This window comes from Mesoplodon mirus (assembly GCF_964341445.2).
Source record: "Mesoplodon mirus genome assembly, chromosome: 3".
Classification (NCBI taxonomy): Eukaryota; Metazoa; Chordata; class Mammalia; order Artiodactyla; family Ziphiidae; genus Mesoplodon; species Mesoplodon mirus.
The window spans coordinates 20,930,485-20,951,535 of record NC_138978.1 but is presented as its reverse complement, the minus strand read 5'-3'; the positions used below and the strand labels follow the sequence as shown (position 1 = coordinate 20,951,535).

Genomic DNA, 21,051 nt, shown 5'->3' with positions numbered 1-21,051 from the left:
GCTGTCTGTCCCTCTCTCCAGCCTGTCGTAGTCAGCTCCCCGTTGAAAACAACAAAATTAGTCCCTTTTGGAGTTTCCCAGATCTGGGCTAATCTGGGGGATCCTGGCTGGGGGCTTACCCTTCCTGCTGGCCCAGGAAGCACCCCGCCCCCAGGCCTCCCCTAAGCTTCTCAGCCCCTCTCAGACAAAACACAGGGCAGTGTGACCACTCAGGGGGGGTGTGTATGTGTGTGTGTGTGCGCGCACATGCACTCTTGTGTGCGCATTCACACGCACTGGAAAATCAGTGAGGATGCTTTAAACTCAGCCACTAGGGATTCAAGGAGGGATATGCCCTGACCCTGCCTCCAAGGGTCTGAGGATAATTCTGGTGTGAGGGGCTGGACGAGGTCATCTTCAGGGCTCCTTGGAATGCTGGGATCTCTCACCAAGGTGGGAGGGGTATGTATGTCATGGGGGGCATGTGCTGCCACTGCATGTCTGTGGAGCATCAGACATGCACTGAGCCCATAGGGATAGGTGAGGAGTATTCTCATTAAGCCACTACTACGTGCATTTACCTAGTGCTTCCTGCTGAGAACTGTAGAATGCTCAGCTAAGGAAATTCCAATCCAGCCCCCAGAAGGGCAGTCTAGGTTAGTGGCTGGGAGCCCAGAGGTGGAATCAGACAGACCTGCATGCAACTTCCTACAGTCTCTCCTGGCTCCTGGGCAGGTCTGTGACATCTCAGTTTCTATACCTGTCCAATGGGGACCCTTAGCTGGCAAGGATGCTGTGAGGATGAAAGGAGAAATGCAGGCAAAGGTTTAAGTGTGGACCAGCACCATCAGGAGGGAGATATTATTAAGAATATTTCAATAGAGGGGCTTCCCTGGTGGCGCAGTGGTTGAGAGTCCGCCTGCCGATGCAGGGGACACGGGTTCGTGCCCTGGTCCGGGAAGATCCCACATGCCGCGGAGTGGCTGGGCCTGTGAGCCATGGCCGCTGGGCCTGCGCGTCCGGAGCCTGTGCTCCGCAACGGGAGAGGCCACAACAATGAGAGGCCCGTGTACCCCCCCCCCAAAAAAAGAATATTTCAATAGAGTAGAATGCTACCCAGGGCTGGGGGTTGGAGGCAATGAGATGTTGGTCAAAGGGTAAAAACTCCCAGCTATAAGATGAATAAGTTCTAGGGACCTATTTACAGCAGGGTGACTATAATTAACAATACTGTATTATATACTGGAAAGTTAAGAGAGTAGATCTTAAATATTATCAACACACACACACACACACACACACGCAGGTAATTATGTGGAGGGATGGAGGTGTTAACTAACCTTACTAAAGCAATCATTTTGCAATATTCATGTGTATCGAAACATCACAGTGTACTCCTTAAAGTTGCATATGATCTATGTCAATAATATCTCAAGAAAGCTGGAAAAAAATTTCAATTCAGAGTCACTGTGATGTTGGCATGATACTGGGTGCTGGGGCTCAAGAGAGGAACCTTGCAGGGTCTCTGCCTTCCAGGGGGCACAGTCTAATGGAGAAGGCATATTTGTTTCAGCCCAGTGAGTGCCTGCTCCAGGCTGGGCACCATACTAGGCAGTGGAGAAACCATGAGACTTGGACTTGGTGTGGAGCTCCTGGATCCAAGCCCCCGTTTTGGAACTCGGCCAAGGTGATCCAGTCCCAAGCAGGGGTGAAGCTGCTCCTTCCACACCTCTCCCTGCAATTTCACCTCCCAATAATGGAGGTGAAAGTGGTAGCAGGTGTCCCTATAGATTACTGGACTTTTCCGACTTGAGTGGGAGTAAGGAGATAACCAGGAGACCTTGTTAAAACTCGTATTACTGGGCCCCTCCTCCCGCCTCCAGAGATTCTGGTTCAGCTGGTCTGGGATGGGGTCTGAGAATTTGTAGTTCTAACAATCTTCCAGGTGATAGTGATGCTGCTGGCCTGTGGCCCATATTTTGAGGAGTAGTGGATTCAGGGCCAGAGAAGGGAAGTAACTTGTCCAAGGTCACACAGCAGGTAGAGGTGGGCCTGGGACTAGAGCCTAGATCAGCTGAGTCCTGGTCTAGTATATTTTCCACCCACCATGCTGCTTTTCCCAGCCCAGCTCTGCCCAAGACTGCCCCTCTCATCTGCCCAGGCTAGAGTATTCCTCCGGGGCCCATGGACTCAGAGTCTTGACGCAGTGGTACAAGTAGTTTCAAGACAGGCACAGGGATGGGGCTGCCAAGGCAGGTGGGGGCCAGACCTCCAGGCTGAGGAGTTGCTTTGTCGCAAAGGCACTGGGGAGCCACAGAAAGACTGCAGCAGGGGTGGCAACCTGTTCCTTAACTAAAACGCAAGCTTGTCATCTGGACAACCTCTGGATGCCCCATGATGCCTTAAAAAATTAAAAAGGGAAGGCCCCACAGCTAACACCTAACAATTCCTTGTTCGCTCTACACCAGGCACTTTTCCAAATGCTTTACGTCAATTAACTCATTTGACATTCATAGCAACCTTGAGAGGCTGGTATTACTGTTATACCCATTTTATAGGTGAGGAAATGGAGGCATTGAAGTATGAGGTAACTTGCCCAAAGTTACCAAGCAGTGGAGCTGGGATTTGAACCCAGGCCCACCAAAGTCCAGCATCTCCTCTCCCCTCCGGTGTCTGCGGCCGATGCAGACTGACCACAGAGGTCTTGAAACCAGTGGGCTTCAGAGGGCTGCTGCAAAGCTAACTCGGTCCGGCTCTGGCTGACTCGCCTCACCCACCACCCACCCGGCTGCCCTGGCTCTGGGCGCTCAGCTGTTGGTGGAGGCAGGTCCCCCACAGCCATGGGGGTCTGGGCTTGGCGGGCTTAGCTGGCAGGCTTGGGTTACAGGCAGCTAACCCAGGCTCTGATCCCATAAGCCCCGTAACCCTGGGTGTGGCAAGGAGGAGGCATTTGCTGGGAAGATGATCAAGGCGGGCCAGTGAGGGCCAAGCAGGGCTGGCCTTTCTCCTGGAATCCAGGGGGATTAACGGCGGAGAAAAGGGAACAGCTGGATGTTCTCCCATCCCTCCTGCTGCCCGCCGCCCACCCTGAGGTGTCAGGTTTCCCTGTAAGTTGGTCTTTAGGGAATTCTGGTATTTTCAATTACCAGCCGGGCACACCGGCCGGGGGATGGGATCAGTGGCGCCCCGTGACCCCTGCTAGGAGATGGAGCCCCTGGGAGCAAGCACAAAAGAGGCTTGTGGTCGAGAGGTTAGGGGAGGCTGGCCAGGCAGGGCCTGCTCCGTGGCGGGAGCAGGTGGTCAGGGGCCCTGCTGCCCCCAGCGAGCCCTGGGGGAGCTTCCAATCTCTTCACCAGCTGAGACCTGGGGAAGTAGCTTCCCTCTGTGTGCCTCGTTCCCCCTCAGGGCATGGATCCCTAATGAGTCCATGGAGTTGCCCTAATTCCTGTCTTCTGACATCCTTTACACATAAGAAAAATAAATCTCAATTTGGTCTAAGCGACTATGGTAGACTGGTTTTATTACTTGCCTCTGTCTCTATATTCTTTGCCCTGTAATTTGTGTAATCACCCTCTGACCCTGGCTCTGGGCTTGGCCGTGTGACTTGCTCCGGCCAATAGAATATAAGCAAATACGATATAAGCAGAGGCTTGAAAAAGCCCTCACGTGTATCTGCCAGCTGTCTAGGTGCCCCGCCATGGCCACGAGAACACGCCCAGGCCGACCTGCTGGAGGACGAGATACATGGAGCAGAACTGTTGCCCCAGTTGTCCCCACCAGGGCCATTCCTGACCAGCCCACCGCACTCAACCCCAAACATGCAATAGAGCCCTGACAAAATCCGAAGAGAAGAGCTGCTGAGCAACCAGAGTAGCTGGAGTGCAAACATACGAATGCTCCCCGCCAAGACCCATCCGACCAGGAGACTCACGAGCTAGATAAGTGCTGCTTGCTTTTACGCCATTGCTTTTGCGGTTGATTGCTAAACAGCATTACTGTGGCAGCGGCTATCTGTTATTTTTCTTCCTGTTACAGGCAAGCTGAACCAATCTTAGCTGATAGCCTAGGCGGGCAGTGCCTCCCCTGAAGAACGCTTGGGAGGATCAAAGAGGAAGACACATTTAGAGCGCTCAGCCCAGGGAGGGACGTGCCCTCTCCCTCTCTCTTCCTTTCCCCAGGCATGGGCCTCACTGGGGGCCCTCTTGTCCTATCTCTCTCTGATCCTCTTCGCTCCCAGGGAGAGAAGTAGATGAATACATGATCATGCCAGTTCTAGAGACCAGCCACTGTGTGCCCGCTCCACAGGAGGGCAAAAGGATCAGAGGAGAACATGGCTGGCAGAAAGGGCTTTGGAAAGTCGAACGTTTTTCCATGAGAAAGCCACGTGGAGTGGTGTCATGGACAGAGACTCTGACACCTGGCGAGGGTGTTAGAGACCAGCTCCGCCGAGGGCCTGCTGTACGATCTCGGGCAGCCACTTAGGAACCTCTCTGGGCCTTGGTTTTGCTCTCTATAAAAGGAGGTGTTTGCACTGGATGAATGCTGATGTACTTTGACTTACGTGTGCACGTGATAGGCAGAATAATGGCCCCCAAAGATGTCACGACCTAATCCCGGAATCTGTGAATACGTTATCTTACATGGCAAAAGAGACTTTGCAGATGTGATTAAGGTTATGGCCCTTGAGATGGGAGATTATCCCGGATTATCCAGGTAGACCCACTCTAATCACTTGAGTCCTTAGAAGAGGAGAATCTTTCCCAGATGAGAGTCAGACGAGAGAGCGGGAGCGTGAGGGGGACACGACGCCCTGTTGCTGCTTCTGTGATGCAGGAGGGCCTCGTGCAAGGACCGGAGAGACGCCCCTGGGAGCTAGGGGACCTCCCAGCTGACAGCTGGCAAGGAATCGGAGACTTCAATCCTAAAAACACATGGAGTTGAATTCTGCAAACACCCCAGTGAGCAAGGAAACAGGTCATCCCTTAGAGCCACCAGCAGGGAACACAGCCCTGCTGACACTTGATTTTAGCCTGATGAGATCCAGACTAGACTTGCGACCCACGGAACTGTAAGATAAGAACTGCGAGTCATTGTAAGTTGCTAAGTTTGTGGCATGTAGCAATAGGAAACTAACATACCTTCTGATTTCATTTTTTTTTTTTTTTTTTTTTGCCGTACGCGGGCCTCTCACTGTTGTGGCCTCTCCCGTTGCGGAGCACAGGCTCCGGACGTGCAGGCCCAGCGGCCATGGCTCACGGGCCCAGCCGCTCTGCGGCATGTGAGATCTTCCCGGACCAGGGCACGAACCCGTGTCCCCTGCATCGGCAGGCGGACTCTCAACCACTGCGCCACCAGGGAAGCCCCGACTTCATTTTTAAGTCTAGCTGCCATCTATTGTGCTCGGTGCTTCGTCCACATTATTACTAACTTGGCAACCGTCTTGCAAAGCTGGGATAATGGAAACATGCCCATTTTGAAGGTGAGGACTCTAAGGCTCAGAGAAATAAGGTTCCCTAGACAGCCTGCTCGCATAGCTTGGAAAGGGGCGTGCTGGATGAGGGCAGAGTTTGTCAAGTTCAGCACTGATGCCTCTTTTTCCCACACGACCCCCTAGGACATGATGACAGAGGATCTTCCTAACTGGTCAGTCAGTATGGGTGGCCCCAAAGGCTGCATTTGCTCAGCCAGGCTGTGGTGTGGCAGGTCTAGGTACACAGCTTGCCCTACCTGTGCAGAAGGCTTGGATCCAGCCAACACTGGGCCCTGAGTATGCAGTGATGTAATTATTCAGGCTCTGCCTATGACTTGCCTGGTGGGCAAGTCATTTAACTCTTAACATCTTGCTTTCCTTACCTGTAAGATAGGAGAATAATAGAACCCACTGAGGTTGGGGAGATTCATCATTCAGGACTTGGTATCTGGCAAAAATAGTAAACCACTTGCCAAATGTGAGCTACTGTATGATTCGAGTGAATACAGAATGATCTCTGCTTTTTGAGTGCCTGCCATCCCAGGCAGCCTGTGAGGTACCTTGAGAACATGAGCTCAAAGCCTCAGAGCATCCCACAAAGAGGGGGTGGTCATGCCCATAGGAGGATGTGATCGGACGCAGGCTGAGTGACTTGTCTGGGGCTAAGTGCCAGTGAGCAGCTAGGCTTGATTCAAAGCCAGGTTTGTTTGCCTGATTCCAAAGCCCAGACCCTTCCCTCCACCCCTGGGACCAGGCAGAGGTGCAGCCCTTCAGGGCTTGCTTGGGGTGAGAGTGTGTCCGCTGCAGTCCAGGAGGGAGGCCCGGAGTACTGGGGACAGCCTCTAGCACAAGCCCCACGTTGCTGAAATGCTGCCTGCACCTAGGTCTGCATGGCTGCCTCCGCCTTGTCATGCGGATCTCAGCTCACATGCCAGCTCCTCAGAGAGCTCTCCTCTGATCCTCTGATGCTGCCGAGGCTCGCCCTCCCCCTCCCGTCCATCTCTATGTTGTCTTGTTTGTTTGTGTCGGGGACCATGGACTGCACAGCCAGACTGAACCCCGCGTCTGCCCCTTCCCAGCTGAGTAAGCCCGGGCACGTGCTTGACCTCTCCCAATCCCGTTTCCTTATCCTCCAAGTGGGGATACGCAGCCCAGCCTGGCCTCCTGTCTCTGGGGGGCCCTGAGAGGACTCGTGAACACGGGCGGAAAGGCATTCTGGAGTGGCGGAGTATAGTTCGAAGGCAGCGTGACGGCTTTATGAAGTCAGACGACAGCTCTGGCCCTGGTGAATGCCAAGGGATAGAGAACAAGGCCCAGTCACTTGTCCAAAAGAAATACTTTTTTCCTTATAAGGCCATGAGCTAGATATTTATATATTGAATTTTAGGGTCCGATTAAAACCGAGCACTGAATACATCTGTCTGGAAATCAAGCCCCAGTCTTGTTTTCCAGCCTCATCGTACTTCTCCACACCCCACCTCACTCCATGCTTCTCTGGACCCCTCGGCAACTGTTCACCAAGCATACATTGTGGTGTGCCCCTGTCTAGGCTCCAGGAGAACCACAGTGAGGGAAAGGAGACTCACTGTGAACCAGTGTGTGGTGATGGTGGGGAGACAGGAATGAAATGATCAAAGACATGAAGCTAAAATCTCAGCCACGGGAACTTGAGGGCCATGGTGCTGGGGGCATGTGACCAGGTCAGGAAGGTCAATGAAGATAAGCTAGGTCAAAAGGAAGGGGGAGGGCTTCCCTAGTGGCACAGTGGTTGAGAGTCTGCCTGCCGATGCAGAGGACATGGGTTCGTGCCCCGGTCCGGGAAGATCCCACATGCCGCGGAGCGGCTGGGCCCGTGAGCCATGGCCGCTGAGCCTGCGCATCCAGAGCCTGTGCTCCGCAACGGGAGAGGCCACAACAGTGAGAGGCCTGCGTACCGCAAAAAAAAAAAAAAAAAAAAAAAAAGGAAGGGGGAAAGGGGCAAAGCATTCCAAGCAGTGGGAACAGCATTTGCAAAAACCCTGTGGCAGAGAAGCTTGGTGCCTTGGAGGAGGAGAAAGGAGAACTCTCCCTCCAGTCTGCCTTTTGTATTTCCCTCTCCTAGGATACCTTCTTCTCCGCACGATTCCATCTCTGCTTATTAGAAGCTTCTCTATTCTTCAGAGCTAAGCTCAAATGCCTCCTCTTCAGGAAGCCTTCCATGGCATGCCTTTCTCCCATTCTCCAGGAGGAAATGATTTCTCCTGCCTGTGATCTCCCTCACCTCCCAGACCCCTCCTTGGGTCCTCATTTATGCCATCCAATATGTACACTCTGTCCATGTCTTATCTTCCCAACCAGGGCATAAATCTCCATGGCAGGAACCGTGTTTTCTACAGTGTAGACTTGGAGTTTCATGGTCCTGGGTTTAAATCCTAGTTGAGCCCACTTAGTAGCAGGACTTTGCATAAATGACTCCACTTCTCTGGGCCTCTGTTTCCTCCTCTGGCAAAGGGGGATAGTGCGGTGAGGGTGTGTGTGGCTGCACAGCCCCCAGCTGGGCTCTGGGCATCTATGAGAGAGGGGGGCTTGTTAAGGGGCTTGGAACAAAGAGGAGGGGGAAAGGGTGGTTATGACCCAGAAAGCCTCAGGGCTTTGAGGGCTTACAGGGGCTTGGACTCACTTAGACCCGACTTTCCCAAATTTGTCTGATGCTAAGAAACACTTGAGCCACTTGTTAAAAATGCTGATTCCCAGGTCTTATTCCTGGGGTTCTGATTCAGCAGGTCTGGGGTGGGGGCAGGGGACCTGTGTTCTGAAAAACTCTCATACAGTTCTGATGCACAATTTGGTGGGGAAATTGAGGCCCAGAGGGAGGAACTGATTTTTCTCAAGTGTGATAGGTTGGATGGGTGATCTCAGCTCCGCCTCTATTGTAACACGATCACGCACCCACACTCTCTGCCAAGGAGCCCTGCAGGGTGTGTTCACTGTGGATGACTGTGCCACCGGCAATGGCATGGGTTTATGTGGCTTGGCTTGGCTTGGCTACTTGTGTTCACATCATTCACCACAAGAGAAATAAGCCTGGGAGAATGAGGAGACATATGGAACAGACTGAATCCAGCCCACATTCTGGAGCTCTGCCCACTTCAGAGGACCTGGTGCCTATTAGCTAAACCCTAGCTGACCCAGAGACTAGTGAGTGAGAAAATAAATGTTATTATTCTAAAATACTGGGTTTGGGGGTGGTTTTGTTATGCAGCATCATTGCAGCAGTAACTGACCAATACACTAAAGTCACATAGCAAATGAATGACAAAACTGGGATTCAAACTCAGGTCCCCTGTTCCTAACCCAGGGCTTGTTCCTCACTGCTTCTGCCTTTTAATCCTGAGGGCTCCCCCTGCACCCTCCTCTCTGGGAGCCCTCACTTCCACTCTGCCCCATCTCTCTATTCTCTGGGAACTTCCAGCTCCAGACAGGAGGGATCCGTCCCAGAAGCCTTTGCTGCTAATAAGCTGAGCTGGTTAAGTAGGCAGTTTGACACTCAGGGCTCCCAAATGGATGCAGGGGAGGCCTCCACAGCTAGAGAAAGAACTCCAAGGGCTCTGGGGAATTCTAGCTCCTCCCAGGTGAAGAGAGTTCCCTCACCTCCACCCCCACTGGGAGCCTGGCTTCGATCCCTCAGAGCTTTGTCAAGCTGGAGAGACTCACAGCTGAGGCTTCATAATCTGCCAGGTGTGTTCGCCAACAGCTGCTGGCTTTGGAGGGTTCTCTCAGACTGCCCTCCTTGAGTCAGCTCCAACCCAACCCCAACCTGAGGGGGGCTTAAATGCACCCACGGGCCTGCAAGTGCCGCAGCACATGCTCGTAACCGCACCCTCTCAGCCCAGCAGCACCACGAACGCTGACAAACAAAACCACACTCCTTCCCACACACAAACACACGGACGGGCTGAGCCACCTTCAGATATACAAACTCAAGCTCAGACACAGCCCCCGCCATGCTCCTCTGATTCAGACACACCCATGCTCACAAATGCACGTATACGTGAGAAGCCACATCGACAGTCATGTGCAATCACAAACACATGGTCACTCGGACATATCCAATGACACACCACACATTCTCACAATTATGCACACTCACACACGCACACTCATCAGACCCACAGTCCATGGTTCCTTGGATGCACCGTAGACTGTGCTGAGCACTGGAGTCTGTTAGACCTAGTCAATTCCTGCCTTGCACCCTGCCTAGCTTAGTGACTCAACTTCTCTGAGCATCCTCTGTGAAATGAGGACACAGGTTCCTCCTGCTCCAGGAGGCCAGGGGGTGGCAGTGAGGTCATGTGTGAAAGCACTCCTCAGCCAGGCAGAGCCCCTCCGTGTCCTTATGCATGCCCTTCCTCCTTCTCAAATTCCATTTATTTCTATCATTCCCTTCAAAATTCTGTTAGTCTTTCAAACTGCAGGTCAAATCCTGCCCTCTCCAGGAAGCCTTCCTGGACCTCCATCTCTGGATGCCCTGAGTGCTTACTGTGTGGGCCCCACCTGGCATCCGAAAGATAAGCTGGGCAGCCCATTCACTTTCTGTCCTGGAGCCTGACCTCCCTTGGCTCTACTTAGATGGGGCCCAGACCACGCTTCACAGCAGGGGCTTGGCAAAGGTTGCTGAGTGAACAACTGGGGGGCACACTCACAATGCCAACCACAGAGTCTTCTGCAGGAACCACAGGAACCATAAGGTCCTTGAAAATCTCACATGGCCCTTGGGTGGGGTTGAGGCTGGAAAGCGTCTCCTGGACCTGGTCATCTGGAGGTCCCAGGTGACCCTGAGGATAGTGGCTTTGGTGGAGAGGTAGGGCCGGAAGCCTGAGTGCAGTGGAGTGAAGAGGGGATGGGGGGAGGTAGTGAGACTGCATTGTTTGGCAACTTTTTTTGTTGTAAAGGAAAGAGGGCAGATGATGGGGGTGCCACATGGGGTCACAGAAAGGATTATTACAGATGAGCCTGGGGAGAGGAGTTTTGGTGGAGTTAGACTGGAGGGGACTGAAGGTTCAGAGAAAGCATGTGTGGAAACTGCTAGATGTCCACTGAAGTCTGTCTCCCCACCTTCTGCTGTGATGGAGGTTTGAGCTACGCTGGGAGAGATTACATCTCCCAACCTCCTCTGTGGCTCGGCGAGGTCACGTGACCACGTTCTTTCCAGTGGACCAAGCCCAGGAGCGACGGGCGCCACTTCTGCCTACCTTGTTTAAAACATATCGCTACCCTGGGTCTTCTGTCTCTCCCCTTCCTGCAGGCTAGAGTGCAGACAAAACTGCAACTCAGCTTCAACCAAGCAGACAAGGAGCATGGAGGCTGGTGAGACCAAACGGAAGGAACCCGGGTCCCTGAATCTCCAAGTGGATCAGAGCTACCCTGCTTACCTGGACTGCTCACCCCTGGACTCTTACATGAGAGAGAAATGCACTTCTCTGTTCTTTAAGCCACCGAACACTGGGCCCTTTTGTTACAGCAGCTTTACTCTCACCTTCAATAACACATGCTTAACAAATGCCTGCAATTATTACATATGCCACTACAGTGGAGAGGCAACACTTACTCTCCCAGGTGGCTGGATCACACGGACAGCCTTGGAAAAGAGGAAAGCACTCCACAGATGTGAAGGAGTCTTTAACAAGGGCTGGCAGGATACCCATCTGGCTCAGCATGGCGCAGAGCTGCCCCGGGCGCTTGCATTTGAAGTGCTTACCTGCCTGGTTGGTGGTGATGTTCACAGAGGCGAACTGCGGTGAGAAGGGGCTCTGGTCGGTGACGCCATTCACGGCCTGGATCTCAAACGTGTACTGGGTGTGGGCCAGCAGGTCACTGATGTAAATGCGAGGCTCGGTCAGGCCCAGCTGGCGGGGTGCGTACTGCACGTTGTCCCCACAGCGGGTGCAGGCGCCCCGGCCGGAGCCACAGCTCTTGCAGATGATGTTGTAGACAAGATCCTCACGGCCTCCTGAGTCCCGGGGCGGGCTCCACTCTAGCATAAGTGAGGTCTCGTTGACACTGGAGATCACGGCCTGGGGTGCGGAGGGGATGGCTGGGGAAGGGGAGAGGTGTCGGTCAGTGGGGGCTCTGGGGGTACGTTCCCCAAGAGATCCCTCTGTGCCCACTGCCCTGGCTCCAGCCTAGGCCTCCCAAAAGGTTTCCTCCAAATCCTTTCTCCTCTCCACCCAACAGACAGGCTTCTAGAATATAACTCACATCCTGGTACACACATCTGCTTAAAGCTTTCTCCCTGGACTCCACCCTCCTTGGTGTTCCTCGCTAGGGATAGTCTTTTTGTGTTGGGGATTATATCCACTCAATATCTATTTCCCCTTTTTGCTTATAACCCAATTTTATTCAGGGTGGCAACTACCTCCAGCTAAAGACTTTATTTCCCAGCCTCTTGTGATTAAGTGCTGGCCCCTGATATACAGAAATTGCTGGTTAGGACTTTTTTTTTTTTTTAAGAAAAGAGACAGCTGTAGCATGTCCTTTTGTTCCTTTCATTCTTTCTGCTGCTGAGAATGTGTGTGATGGCTGGAGCTTCAGCAGCAGTGTTGGACTATGATGTGACCTGAAGGGTAGAAACCACATGCTATGGATGGAAGAGCAGAAGAAAGTGCTGGGTCTCAGGGAAGTTCATGGATTTACCACACTACCCTCAGGGCTGCCTATCTTTGGGTTTCTATTATGTGAGAGAATAAATCCTTATGGTTTAAGCCACTGGGGTCAGCTCTCTGCTACTTGCAGCTGACTGCCATTCCTGTCTGATACAGGGGTGTGACATTGCCCTCACAGTCACCCTGTTCTTGGAGAATCTTGGCTTGTGATTCAGGCAGCTGCTGCCAGGAAAGAACACTAGGAAGCCTTTTCTACCACAGACACCACCTGTGTTGGTTCTTCTTCTGCCAACTTCCCATTCTCTGTCCCTTTGTGAATCAAGACCTTGACTTCATACTCCATGTGACTTAGCAGAAGGGGATAAGGAGCCAGATGCCAGCTCTGTGGTGTCTGCATGTTGGCAGCATGACTACCCCAGGATGGTCCTTTCCAGCCAGTTTTCCATTTCCCCTCCCACCAGGTAATTGGCTGCTCCTCACTTAGGAAACTATAGCCGGAGAGCCACCCAACCCTCACTCTGAGCTTTTCAGCAGGTGGCCTCGGGACTCGGTCAGGCGTCGCCCTTCTAGGGCCCTGAACGTACTTGTGCAGGGCATGTCCAGGGGGTCCAGGTCTGCTCTGTAGTAGCCATTGCGGCAGACGCAGTTGGTGGCCCCTTCTGAAGTGGTCCGGCTGTTGATGGGACAGTGAGTACAGGCCTCATCCCCTTGGTTGGCCTTGAAGGTTCCAGATGGGCAACCTGGAGAGAAGACAAGGAGAATCACTGGGGAAACCATACGAGGACTCAGGCCACAGGCTTGGAAGGACGGTGCAGCATCACAGAGTGGCCACACAGGATCACAGAGCAGCCACACAGTGTCACTGATGGGGAACCCCATCTCCTGAAGCTCTTGGGGGTCTCCAGGCCCCAACATGGCAGTCCTAGCTGTATCCAGAAGGTTTCAGGCTACCTGGTTTCTTGTCTCTGAAGCTATCTATGGGTTCAACTGGTGCCCCTAGCAATCATCCTTTATCTACTCCAGGTTGGCTGTGCTACAGCTTCTAGGACCAATCCTGACTTAGTCTGAAGACTCTGCAGAGGTTTAGGGCAGTGCCCATGGCCCAGTCTTGTTTACTAATGGCTGGCTGGGCCCTGATTCTTGTAACTAGATTCCTGGGTTCCAGATGATTGTGATGATTACAGTAAAAAAAAAAGTCCTAGCACAGCACGGGGCATGTAGAGAGGTGATGTGGTAGAGCAGGAAAGAACTCTGGCTTTGGAAGCAGACAGACCTGAGTCTGCTGCTTTGGCCTTTTTCTAGCTGTGTGGCCCAGACAAGTGGCTTAACCATTCTGAGACTTGATTTCTTTATTAGGAAAACTATGATGTTAAGACCCATTTCTGCAGGCTATTGTGAGCACTTGGCATAAGTGTGTAAGGCACATGGCATGAGGTCTTGCAAAGTACAGGTGCCCAGGGAATAGGAGCTGTTATTATAGCAGGTGTTTGATCAATTTATTGAAATAAAGAGGGCATGCAGTACCAGGGACAGCCTGGGGAGGGCAGTATTTACACTTGGTGGGCATTCAGCAATCTGGGCTCTCCCATGGGCTTTGGACTTCATCCCTGCTCTGGGGGGATGCTCAGGATTTGGATTCAGGCTCTAAAGCTCAGGGCTTAGGGTGACCACCCCTGTGTGGGCCTATGTGCAAATCCACCCTTCCCTTCCTCCTGGTCCTGGGTTGGGAATCAGGAGGCCTGGGGTGTAGGCCCTGCCCCTTTCTTGGCCTTCTTCTGCTTACTGGGTTTCATAATCTCAGCTCTGTTGTGGTGCCTCAGGTGGGGGATCAAGCAAGAGGTAAGTGAGAGGTGGAGAGGGAAGAGCTTTCCAATGGACAAGTTCCTCCTTGGGATGAAATGTAGCTGAATTGTCCACAGGCCGGGGGCTCTCACCTGGATTGCATCCCATGTTCATGTGCTGTGTGACCTTTGGCAAGCAACTCCACCGCTCTGAGCGTTAGTTTCCTCATGTAAATGGCTCACACAGATTTCCCTAAATCATTTTTCCAGGCCCAGTCTTCAAGCTTATCTTGCAAGTCCAAGTCTTAGCAACTCGCCCTCCTCCCAACTCCTCAACCAGCTCCAGCCTCAGAGACGCTGCCCTCATCGGTCTTACATGACTTGAGTTCAGGGTACTTTACCCCCCTGCCATAATTATTCATCAAGGGGATCTCTTGGCCATGCCCTCGGCTCCCCCAGGATTGGAGCCTTGTCTGAACCACAGCTCCTTCCCCTGTGCCTAGCATAGACCTGGCACTGAGCAGGCGCTCCATAAATACTTCCTGAAGCTGCCTGCTGAAGTGGAAGGAGCTTGGGCTTTGGGGATCACATAAGTAGAAAGGCAGTGAGGAATGGTGGTTAGTGTGCAGGCTGCCTAGCAAATCCCATCCTAGCAATCTGTCCCTGCCATCTGGCCTTGGGCAAGTCACTTAAGTTGTTTCCTCATCTGTAAAATGGGGACAACAGTACCTACCTCCTAGAGTTGTTATGAGGATTACATTGGTTAATTCAGGCAAAACTGCCTAAACAATTCCTGGCATTATTAAACTGTATCTGGTTCACGTACCAGTCTGCTGGGTGACCTCAGAAAGGTAGTTCAACCTCTCTGAGCTACAGTTTTCTCATCGGTAAGAGTGCATCTACCCCATAGAGTAGCCATGAGGATTGTATGTGATGAAGAGTGCCTGGCCCAGGGGTTGCAGTTACAATCTCAGGGAAGTCTCAGTAAATAAGCCAAGGACAGTTCCCCCTGGGGTGCTAGAAAACAGAATCCTCTACCCCCCTGGGGCCCTACTTTGCCTGCCTTTTGGAGGGAGTTTCCAGAAGGTGGCACCCTTCCTAACCCTGCAGCCCTGGCTGATGCCACCCTGTCCAGGCCCTGCCAGGATCTCGGAGAAGATCTTGGCTTCAGCCCAGTCCTTAAGGAGCCGCCAGACAAGGAAAAGACAGTACTTTGATGCAACCAACCAGGCTATGGTGACACCAAAGAAGAGGATGGCAGTGAGTGCCTCGGGCATCCATGGTACAGAAACCAGGGCTCAGAGTGTAAATATGAAATGGACAACGTTTATTAAGTACTTATTAAATGCTGGCACTGTTCTAAGGACTTAACCCATAGTAACTCATCGATGCCTCACCCAGCCCTATGACAGAGGTAATGTTGTCACCCTCCTTTTCTGATGGGGGAAAGAAAGCATAGAGGTGAAGCAACTTTCCTAGGATGTGGGCTTACGGTGGCAGAGCTGGGATTGGATCCCGGGTGGTCAGACTGCAGAGGCCACTTCCCTAACCACCACACTCTTCTGCCTTTAGGAGACTTGCATTGGGCCAACAGTCCATGAGTGCCGGGCAGGGATTGGCAGCTTCTGCTCTGGGCGCCTGTCCAGGGCTCTCTGCACTCTGCCGTGCTGGCCCTGGAGCCCCGGAGTCCTCCTGCCTGCCCTCCCTCTTGGGGACCTACCTCTCCCTGCTGGCTGGACGAAGGGGCAGCCCACCATCTCGGCACTGTCTAGTTAAGACACGCAGGCTGCAGCCCTGGCTCTAGTTGAGTGGTTGACCTCTCTGAGTCTCTTCTGAGAAACTCTTCTGAGTTTCTTCTGCTGTAGAATGGGGACACAGGGATTCTGTGAGGGTCTAGGACTATCCTGATAGATGCCAGAAGCTTTTGGTCCCAAGACTGGGATCCTCCTGGCTCCCTCTCAGGCGAGAGCCTGCCCAGCTTAGCACGTCTCTTCCATCTGCTGGCGGTTCTGCGGGCCTGGCTGGTGGGTGGCTGCCCACTCTCCCCTCCACGCTGTGCCAGCCCCTCCATCTGGACCACCTTCCTGGCTGTCCTCTCCCATCGCCATGTCTTGGCCCTTCTTTGACTCCCCAGGCTGCCTCTTCCAGAAGCCTTTCCACTAGGTGTACTGCCCGGCCACCACTCGGCCCTCCCACCGGGCATTCTACGCTTTCTGTATCTTTGTGCTTCATAAAACCCGCTCTTCTGTCTTGAGAAGTGGTGTTGCTTTCCACCTGGTCACTGGGAACCCTGGGTGCCTCATCCTTCCCCTTACCCCCTGCAGCCAATCAATTACCAGGTCTTTCCTCCTCAGCAGGGCCCAGTCCTGGCTCTTCTTTGCGGCCCTCCCACCCCTGTGGGCATCCAGAAAGCTCCTCCCACCCACTCCTCAGCCCCTCATGGCCATCTGGCCTCCTCCTGCCCATGCTCCAGGGCCAGCTTTCTAAAGCACAAACCTTTCTGTGTCATTTAAAAATCCACAATGGTATACAATGGAATATTATTCGGTCATAAAAAGGAATGGAGCACTGATACATGCTCCAACATGGATGAACCTTGAAAACACTGTGTGCTTCATGAAAGAAGCCAGACACAAAGGTCACATAGTGTACGCTTCCATTTATATGAAAATGTCTAGACGAGGCACATCTATAGAGACAGAAAGTAGATTAGTGGTTGCCAGGGGCTGGAGAGAGCAGAGAATGGGGACTGACTGCTAATGGGTACGGGGTTTCTTTCTGAGGTGATGAAATGTTCTAAAGTTGACTGTGGTGATGGTTACACAATTCTGTGAAAACACTAAAAATCACTTAATTGTACAATTTAAATAGGTGAATTGTATGGTATGTGAGTTACATCACAATAAAACTCCTACTTCAGAAAAATCCACAAGAGCTCCCTAAATTCCTCTGGGTACTCAGGACCCCAAGGCTGGCACCTGCCCCCCTCAGTGCCCACCGCCCCAAGCCTTGTGCCCGATGCTCCACAGTCAACCACATATGGTGCCGCCCAGGCTCACACACACACCTCCGGCCTGTGTCTCTCCTGCCCTGATTACCTGGAATGCCCTCCCTTTGTCATCAGGCCAACACCTACACCCCTTTAAGACAGTGAAGGTACACCCCCTTCCAGGAAGTCTTCCCCCACAAAGGGTTGAGGTGCCCACTTTCATTACTTACAAATCTGTAATGATCTGGCTGGACTGTAAACTGTGAATACGAGGTCAGGTACCTAGTAAGTGATGGATGGGTGTAGTGAGAGCTGGGAGTATCCAGCTCAGCTACCTTGTTTGACATTTGAGGCAACTGAGGGCCAGAGAGGAGCAGACACACATGGCTCTTTAGCAGCAGAGGCAGATTCTGATCCCAGGTGTACTGAGTGACTAGGGTGTGCCAGGGCCTCAGCTCCCATCAGCCACCTCTTCTCCCACTAAGAGGGGTCCGGGGCAGCTCCCCCGTCCACGTTGCCCAGGGGCCCAGGGGTCACGCTGCTCCTAGCTTCTCAGCTGGGAAGGCACCCCGTCCTGCCAACACCTGAGTCTCCTGTACAGAAGTGGTAAGAAAACAATGAGAGCTGAAGTCACAGACTTGGGTGGCTGCACCTCTGACAGGTGTGTGGGCTCAGACAGTTCTCCCGCCCTCTCTGAGACTCAGTCTCCTCCTCCGGGAAGGTAGCTGATGATACCTGCGTGGTGTAGATGTAGTAAGAGCCTCTGAATGGGTCGCCTGCTCCACCTCTGCCTCCCCGCCAATCCTCCGCAGTGGCTGGAGTGATCTGATGAGAATGAATCAGAGCTCACACTCACCAGGGGCTCCCTGCATACTTAGAATGAATGCGCACACCTAGCCCTGCAAGGGCGGCTCTGGGGTCTTCCTGCCCCTTCCTGCCACTCCCCTCAGTCGTAGTCTCTGTTTCCTTTCCTTCCTTCCTTGAGCCTCATCCCAATTTGTAATTGTATTAGAAAACAATTACGTCTGTCTTGTGTGCCATCTGTCTTCACCCTGCACTGGAAGTACCTGGAGAGGAAAAGAAGAACCGGGTTTGTCTGGTTCTCATTGGTTCCCTAGCTCCTGGCAGAGTAGTGGGAACATAGCAGGTGCTCAATAAACATTTGCTGAGTGAACGAATATCCCCCTTACAGGGTTTTGTGAGAATCAGATGAGAAAGTGGGGTAGAAAATACTTGGCCAAGTAAATGCCTGGTTGTTACCGCTGTTTTCATGTCAATTTCACCAGGCTGCATTGATGCTCAGATCCCTCTCCACCTCTCAATGTTCTCTCCACGGGTCCTCCCGTGAGCCTGTCCACCAGGGTGACCAAGTTGCCTCCAGTTTTCAAACTGGAAGTTCTGCATCCCAGAAACGCCCTCAGTCCCAGACAACGCTCCTGAATGCTTCTCAGCCCCATCTGTCACCTCTCGTCTGTTGGCAGTTCTCTGGATGCCCTGGCTGCACACGCACTGTTCTCTGTGCCTGAAGGTCCTTCTCTCCCATCCTCCTGCCCTGCTGGATTGGTGAATCTGACATGTGCACCTCTGGGAGGCCTGCCCTCTACTCTCTACAGCACACAACTCAGACTCCATGGACGGCTGTGTGCTGGTAAATGGCTGGGGGTGGGGGGGCGGGAAGCCCTGATTTGCTGTGTTTGCCAATTTCTATGGTGAAAATGCTCCCATCAGGGCAAATCTCAAGCTACCAATCTGAGATAACTGAACACTGAGTTGGGAAGAAATGCCCAGAGTCAGTTCTTGTGATCCAAGCCAGCAAAAAACAGCCCATCCCACCACTGGACCTCACCCACATGTAACCACCCACAGAACCCTGGTTTAAGTAGGGGCTGGGGCTTTAATCTCTACACCCCGAGCACCTAGTACAGGGTATGGCACATAGTAGGTGCTCAGTTAATTCAGTTTGCTGAATGAAGGCAGGTCTGTCTTCCTAACTGGACAGTGAGCAACTTGAGGGCAGGAGCTGTGGGTTTGATAAATTAACATACATAAAGTGCTTAGAACATACAGCAAGCGCTATATAAATGTTAGGTATTATTACTCACCCAGCATGCAAGGACAATAAAAATTCCCACTTATTATGTGCTTTCCGGGTGCCAAGCCCAGTGCAAGTGATTTACATGGGTTCTCTCACTAAATCCACATGACCACCCACGGAAGTAGGTACCATTATCACCCTCATTTTACAGATGATGAAAGTGAGGCTCAGAGGGGGTGAAGTGAATGCTCCAAGGTCACGCAGCTACTAAATGGCAGAATTGAGGTTTGACTCCAGGTCTTTGTGGTTCCAGGACACAAAATTATCAAGTTGCTGAGTGGAGACACAAGCGGAGACCATCTTGTCAGGGCTAATTAGGGGACAGGGCTTGCTGGGGTCACTCAGCAAGGTAGAGCCAAAGCCTGGGCTCCAAACCCAGGACTTGGAGCCAAAGCAGCCAACCAGCACCTGCCTTCTGCAGAAGCCCAGAGCCCTTAGCCAGGCAACCGAAGGCAGGGATGGCAGTCGGCCGGGAGGAGGAGAGAGGATTATGGGGAAACAGATTTTCTCCTGGCCTTCCCCCTGGGCTCCGGGGATAGGTGATAATTGACCGAATGAGCCATGAGTCAGGCCGAGGCAGGGCTCCATCTGGGCCTGGCATGGCAGGGCTGCTAATTGGCACCGGGTGATCCTCGAAGCCTCCTTGGCTGGCCTGCAGCTGTGCTCCCCCTTTGCCTCCCAGAGACTCCAGATTAAGCCCCAGAATGACTGGTGCCACAGTGGACTCAGATGCTGTCAGGCCCAGTGTGCCAGGCCTCCAGGGTGGGCAAGGAGTTCCTCTATCTTCCTGGGGGGTCCTGTAGACCAGAGGGCTCTGTCTGTGGCTCTGAGGAGAGGCAGGCTCACCACAGTCTAGCTCCCACTCCCGAGAGCTTGATGAAATTGAACCTGGGCATGAACTGTGTAGCCGGCTACCCGGGCGGAATCCCAAGCCTGCCTCTTGCTAACAGTGTGACGATGGGTAAGTCACCTAACTCTCTGTGCCTTGGCTTCCTTGTCTATATAATGGGGGGAATGATGACACTGCTCTTATATTTGCCGGGAAGATTACACGAGTTAATTCACAGAAGGCACTTGCAATAGTGCCTGCCTGGTTCATATTAAGGGCTGTGCAAGTGTTTGCTTTTATTATATACATTCTTTCTTGGCCCACCACTTGCTCTGTGGTAAGACCTGGGGATAGAGAGACAAAGAAGAAGTAGTCCCTTCCCTCAGGAGTGTGGGTCCAGTTGGGGAGATGGTGAGTTATGAATTTATTCAAGAGATGCTTATTAAGTCCCTATTGTGTACTAGGCACTGAGTCATGCAGACAAAAGGCCTAGGCCCTGCCTGTTAGAGGCTACAACTGAGCAAGAGGCTGGCACACCTGTGTTCAACCAGGGCTGACTGTTGGCCACTGTGGGCAGAGGGGCCAGGGAGTGGTCCTGGGCTCAGCAGTGCCAGGTTTGAAGGGCAGTTGGCTTACTTTCCTGCCTTGGGATCAGGTAGTTCTGGATGTGGGTCGGGGAGAGGAGTTTGGACAGAGAAAAGAGTCCTAGGCCCAGAGCGGGGAGGCCAGGGCTCGGCTGCCCCCTCAGCCCCTTGCTCTGTGAGTCCAGGCCACTTCCTGCCTACTTTGGCTGTGGCTGGGACCATCTCTGTGGCCTCTTCCAGCCTTGGGACTCTGGCTGTGGACAGGCTGAGGCACCCAACCCTGGGCCCTGCATTCTCCTTGAACTGTGGAAGAACTGATTTGTGTATTTTCAGGGGCTTATGCTGAGTGTTTGTCAGGGCTGAGCTTGTGGTGTTCTTGTGGCTGAGTGGGTGGGGTTTTGGGGTCTCCCTCATGCAAAGTGTCTTTTGCATTTTGCACGCTTCCTGCTTTTGCTGCTGAAGTTAAGCCAGTAGAGTCAGTACCCCTGAGCTGGGCTGGGCAAGGGTGCTGATCTGTGCCAGGGGCAAAGCCACACTGGAAGCAGGCGACAAGCTCCTGGGCTGGAAAGAGGAGCTTCTGATCACTGTGTGTCTACATGTGCCTTCTGGTGCTGGGCCAGGAGCTTCCGGAGCCCATAACCTCATCAGTCCTCACAATCACCCTGTGCAGTAGGAGGTGGTAT

The 21,051-nt window shown here is 52.9% G+C and overlaps 1 protein-coding gene across 3 annotated transcripts in view; it reads right to left on the bottom strand.

The window, feature by feature from the left end:
• EPHB2 (EPH receptor B2) overlaps positions 1-21,051 on the bottom strand; it is a gene marked incomplete at its 3' end in the record, with an annotated part of 186,207 nt that overhangs the window by 29,807 nt on the left and 135,349 nt on the right. For all 3 annotated transcript variants that reach the window (XM_082614001.1, XM_082614002.1, XM_082614003.1), the window contains exons 4-5: positions 12,675-12,830; positions 11,187-11,522 (exon numbers count right to left, since the gene is read on the bottom strand). In XM_082614001.1, coding sequence (XP_082470127.1) covers positions 11,187-11,522; positions 12,675-12,830 — 492 coding nt within the window. The remainder of the gene's footprint in view (positions 1-11,186; positions 11,523-12,674; positions 12,831-21,051) is intronic.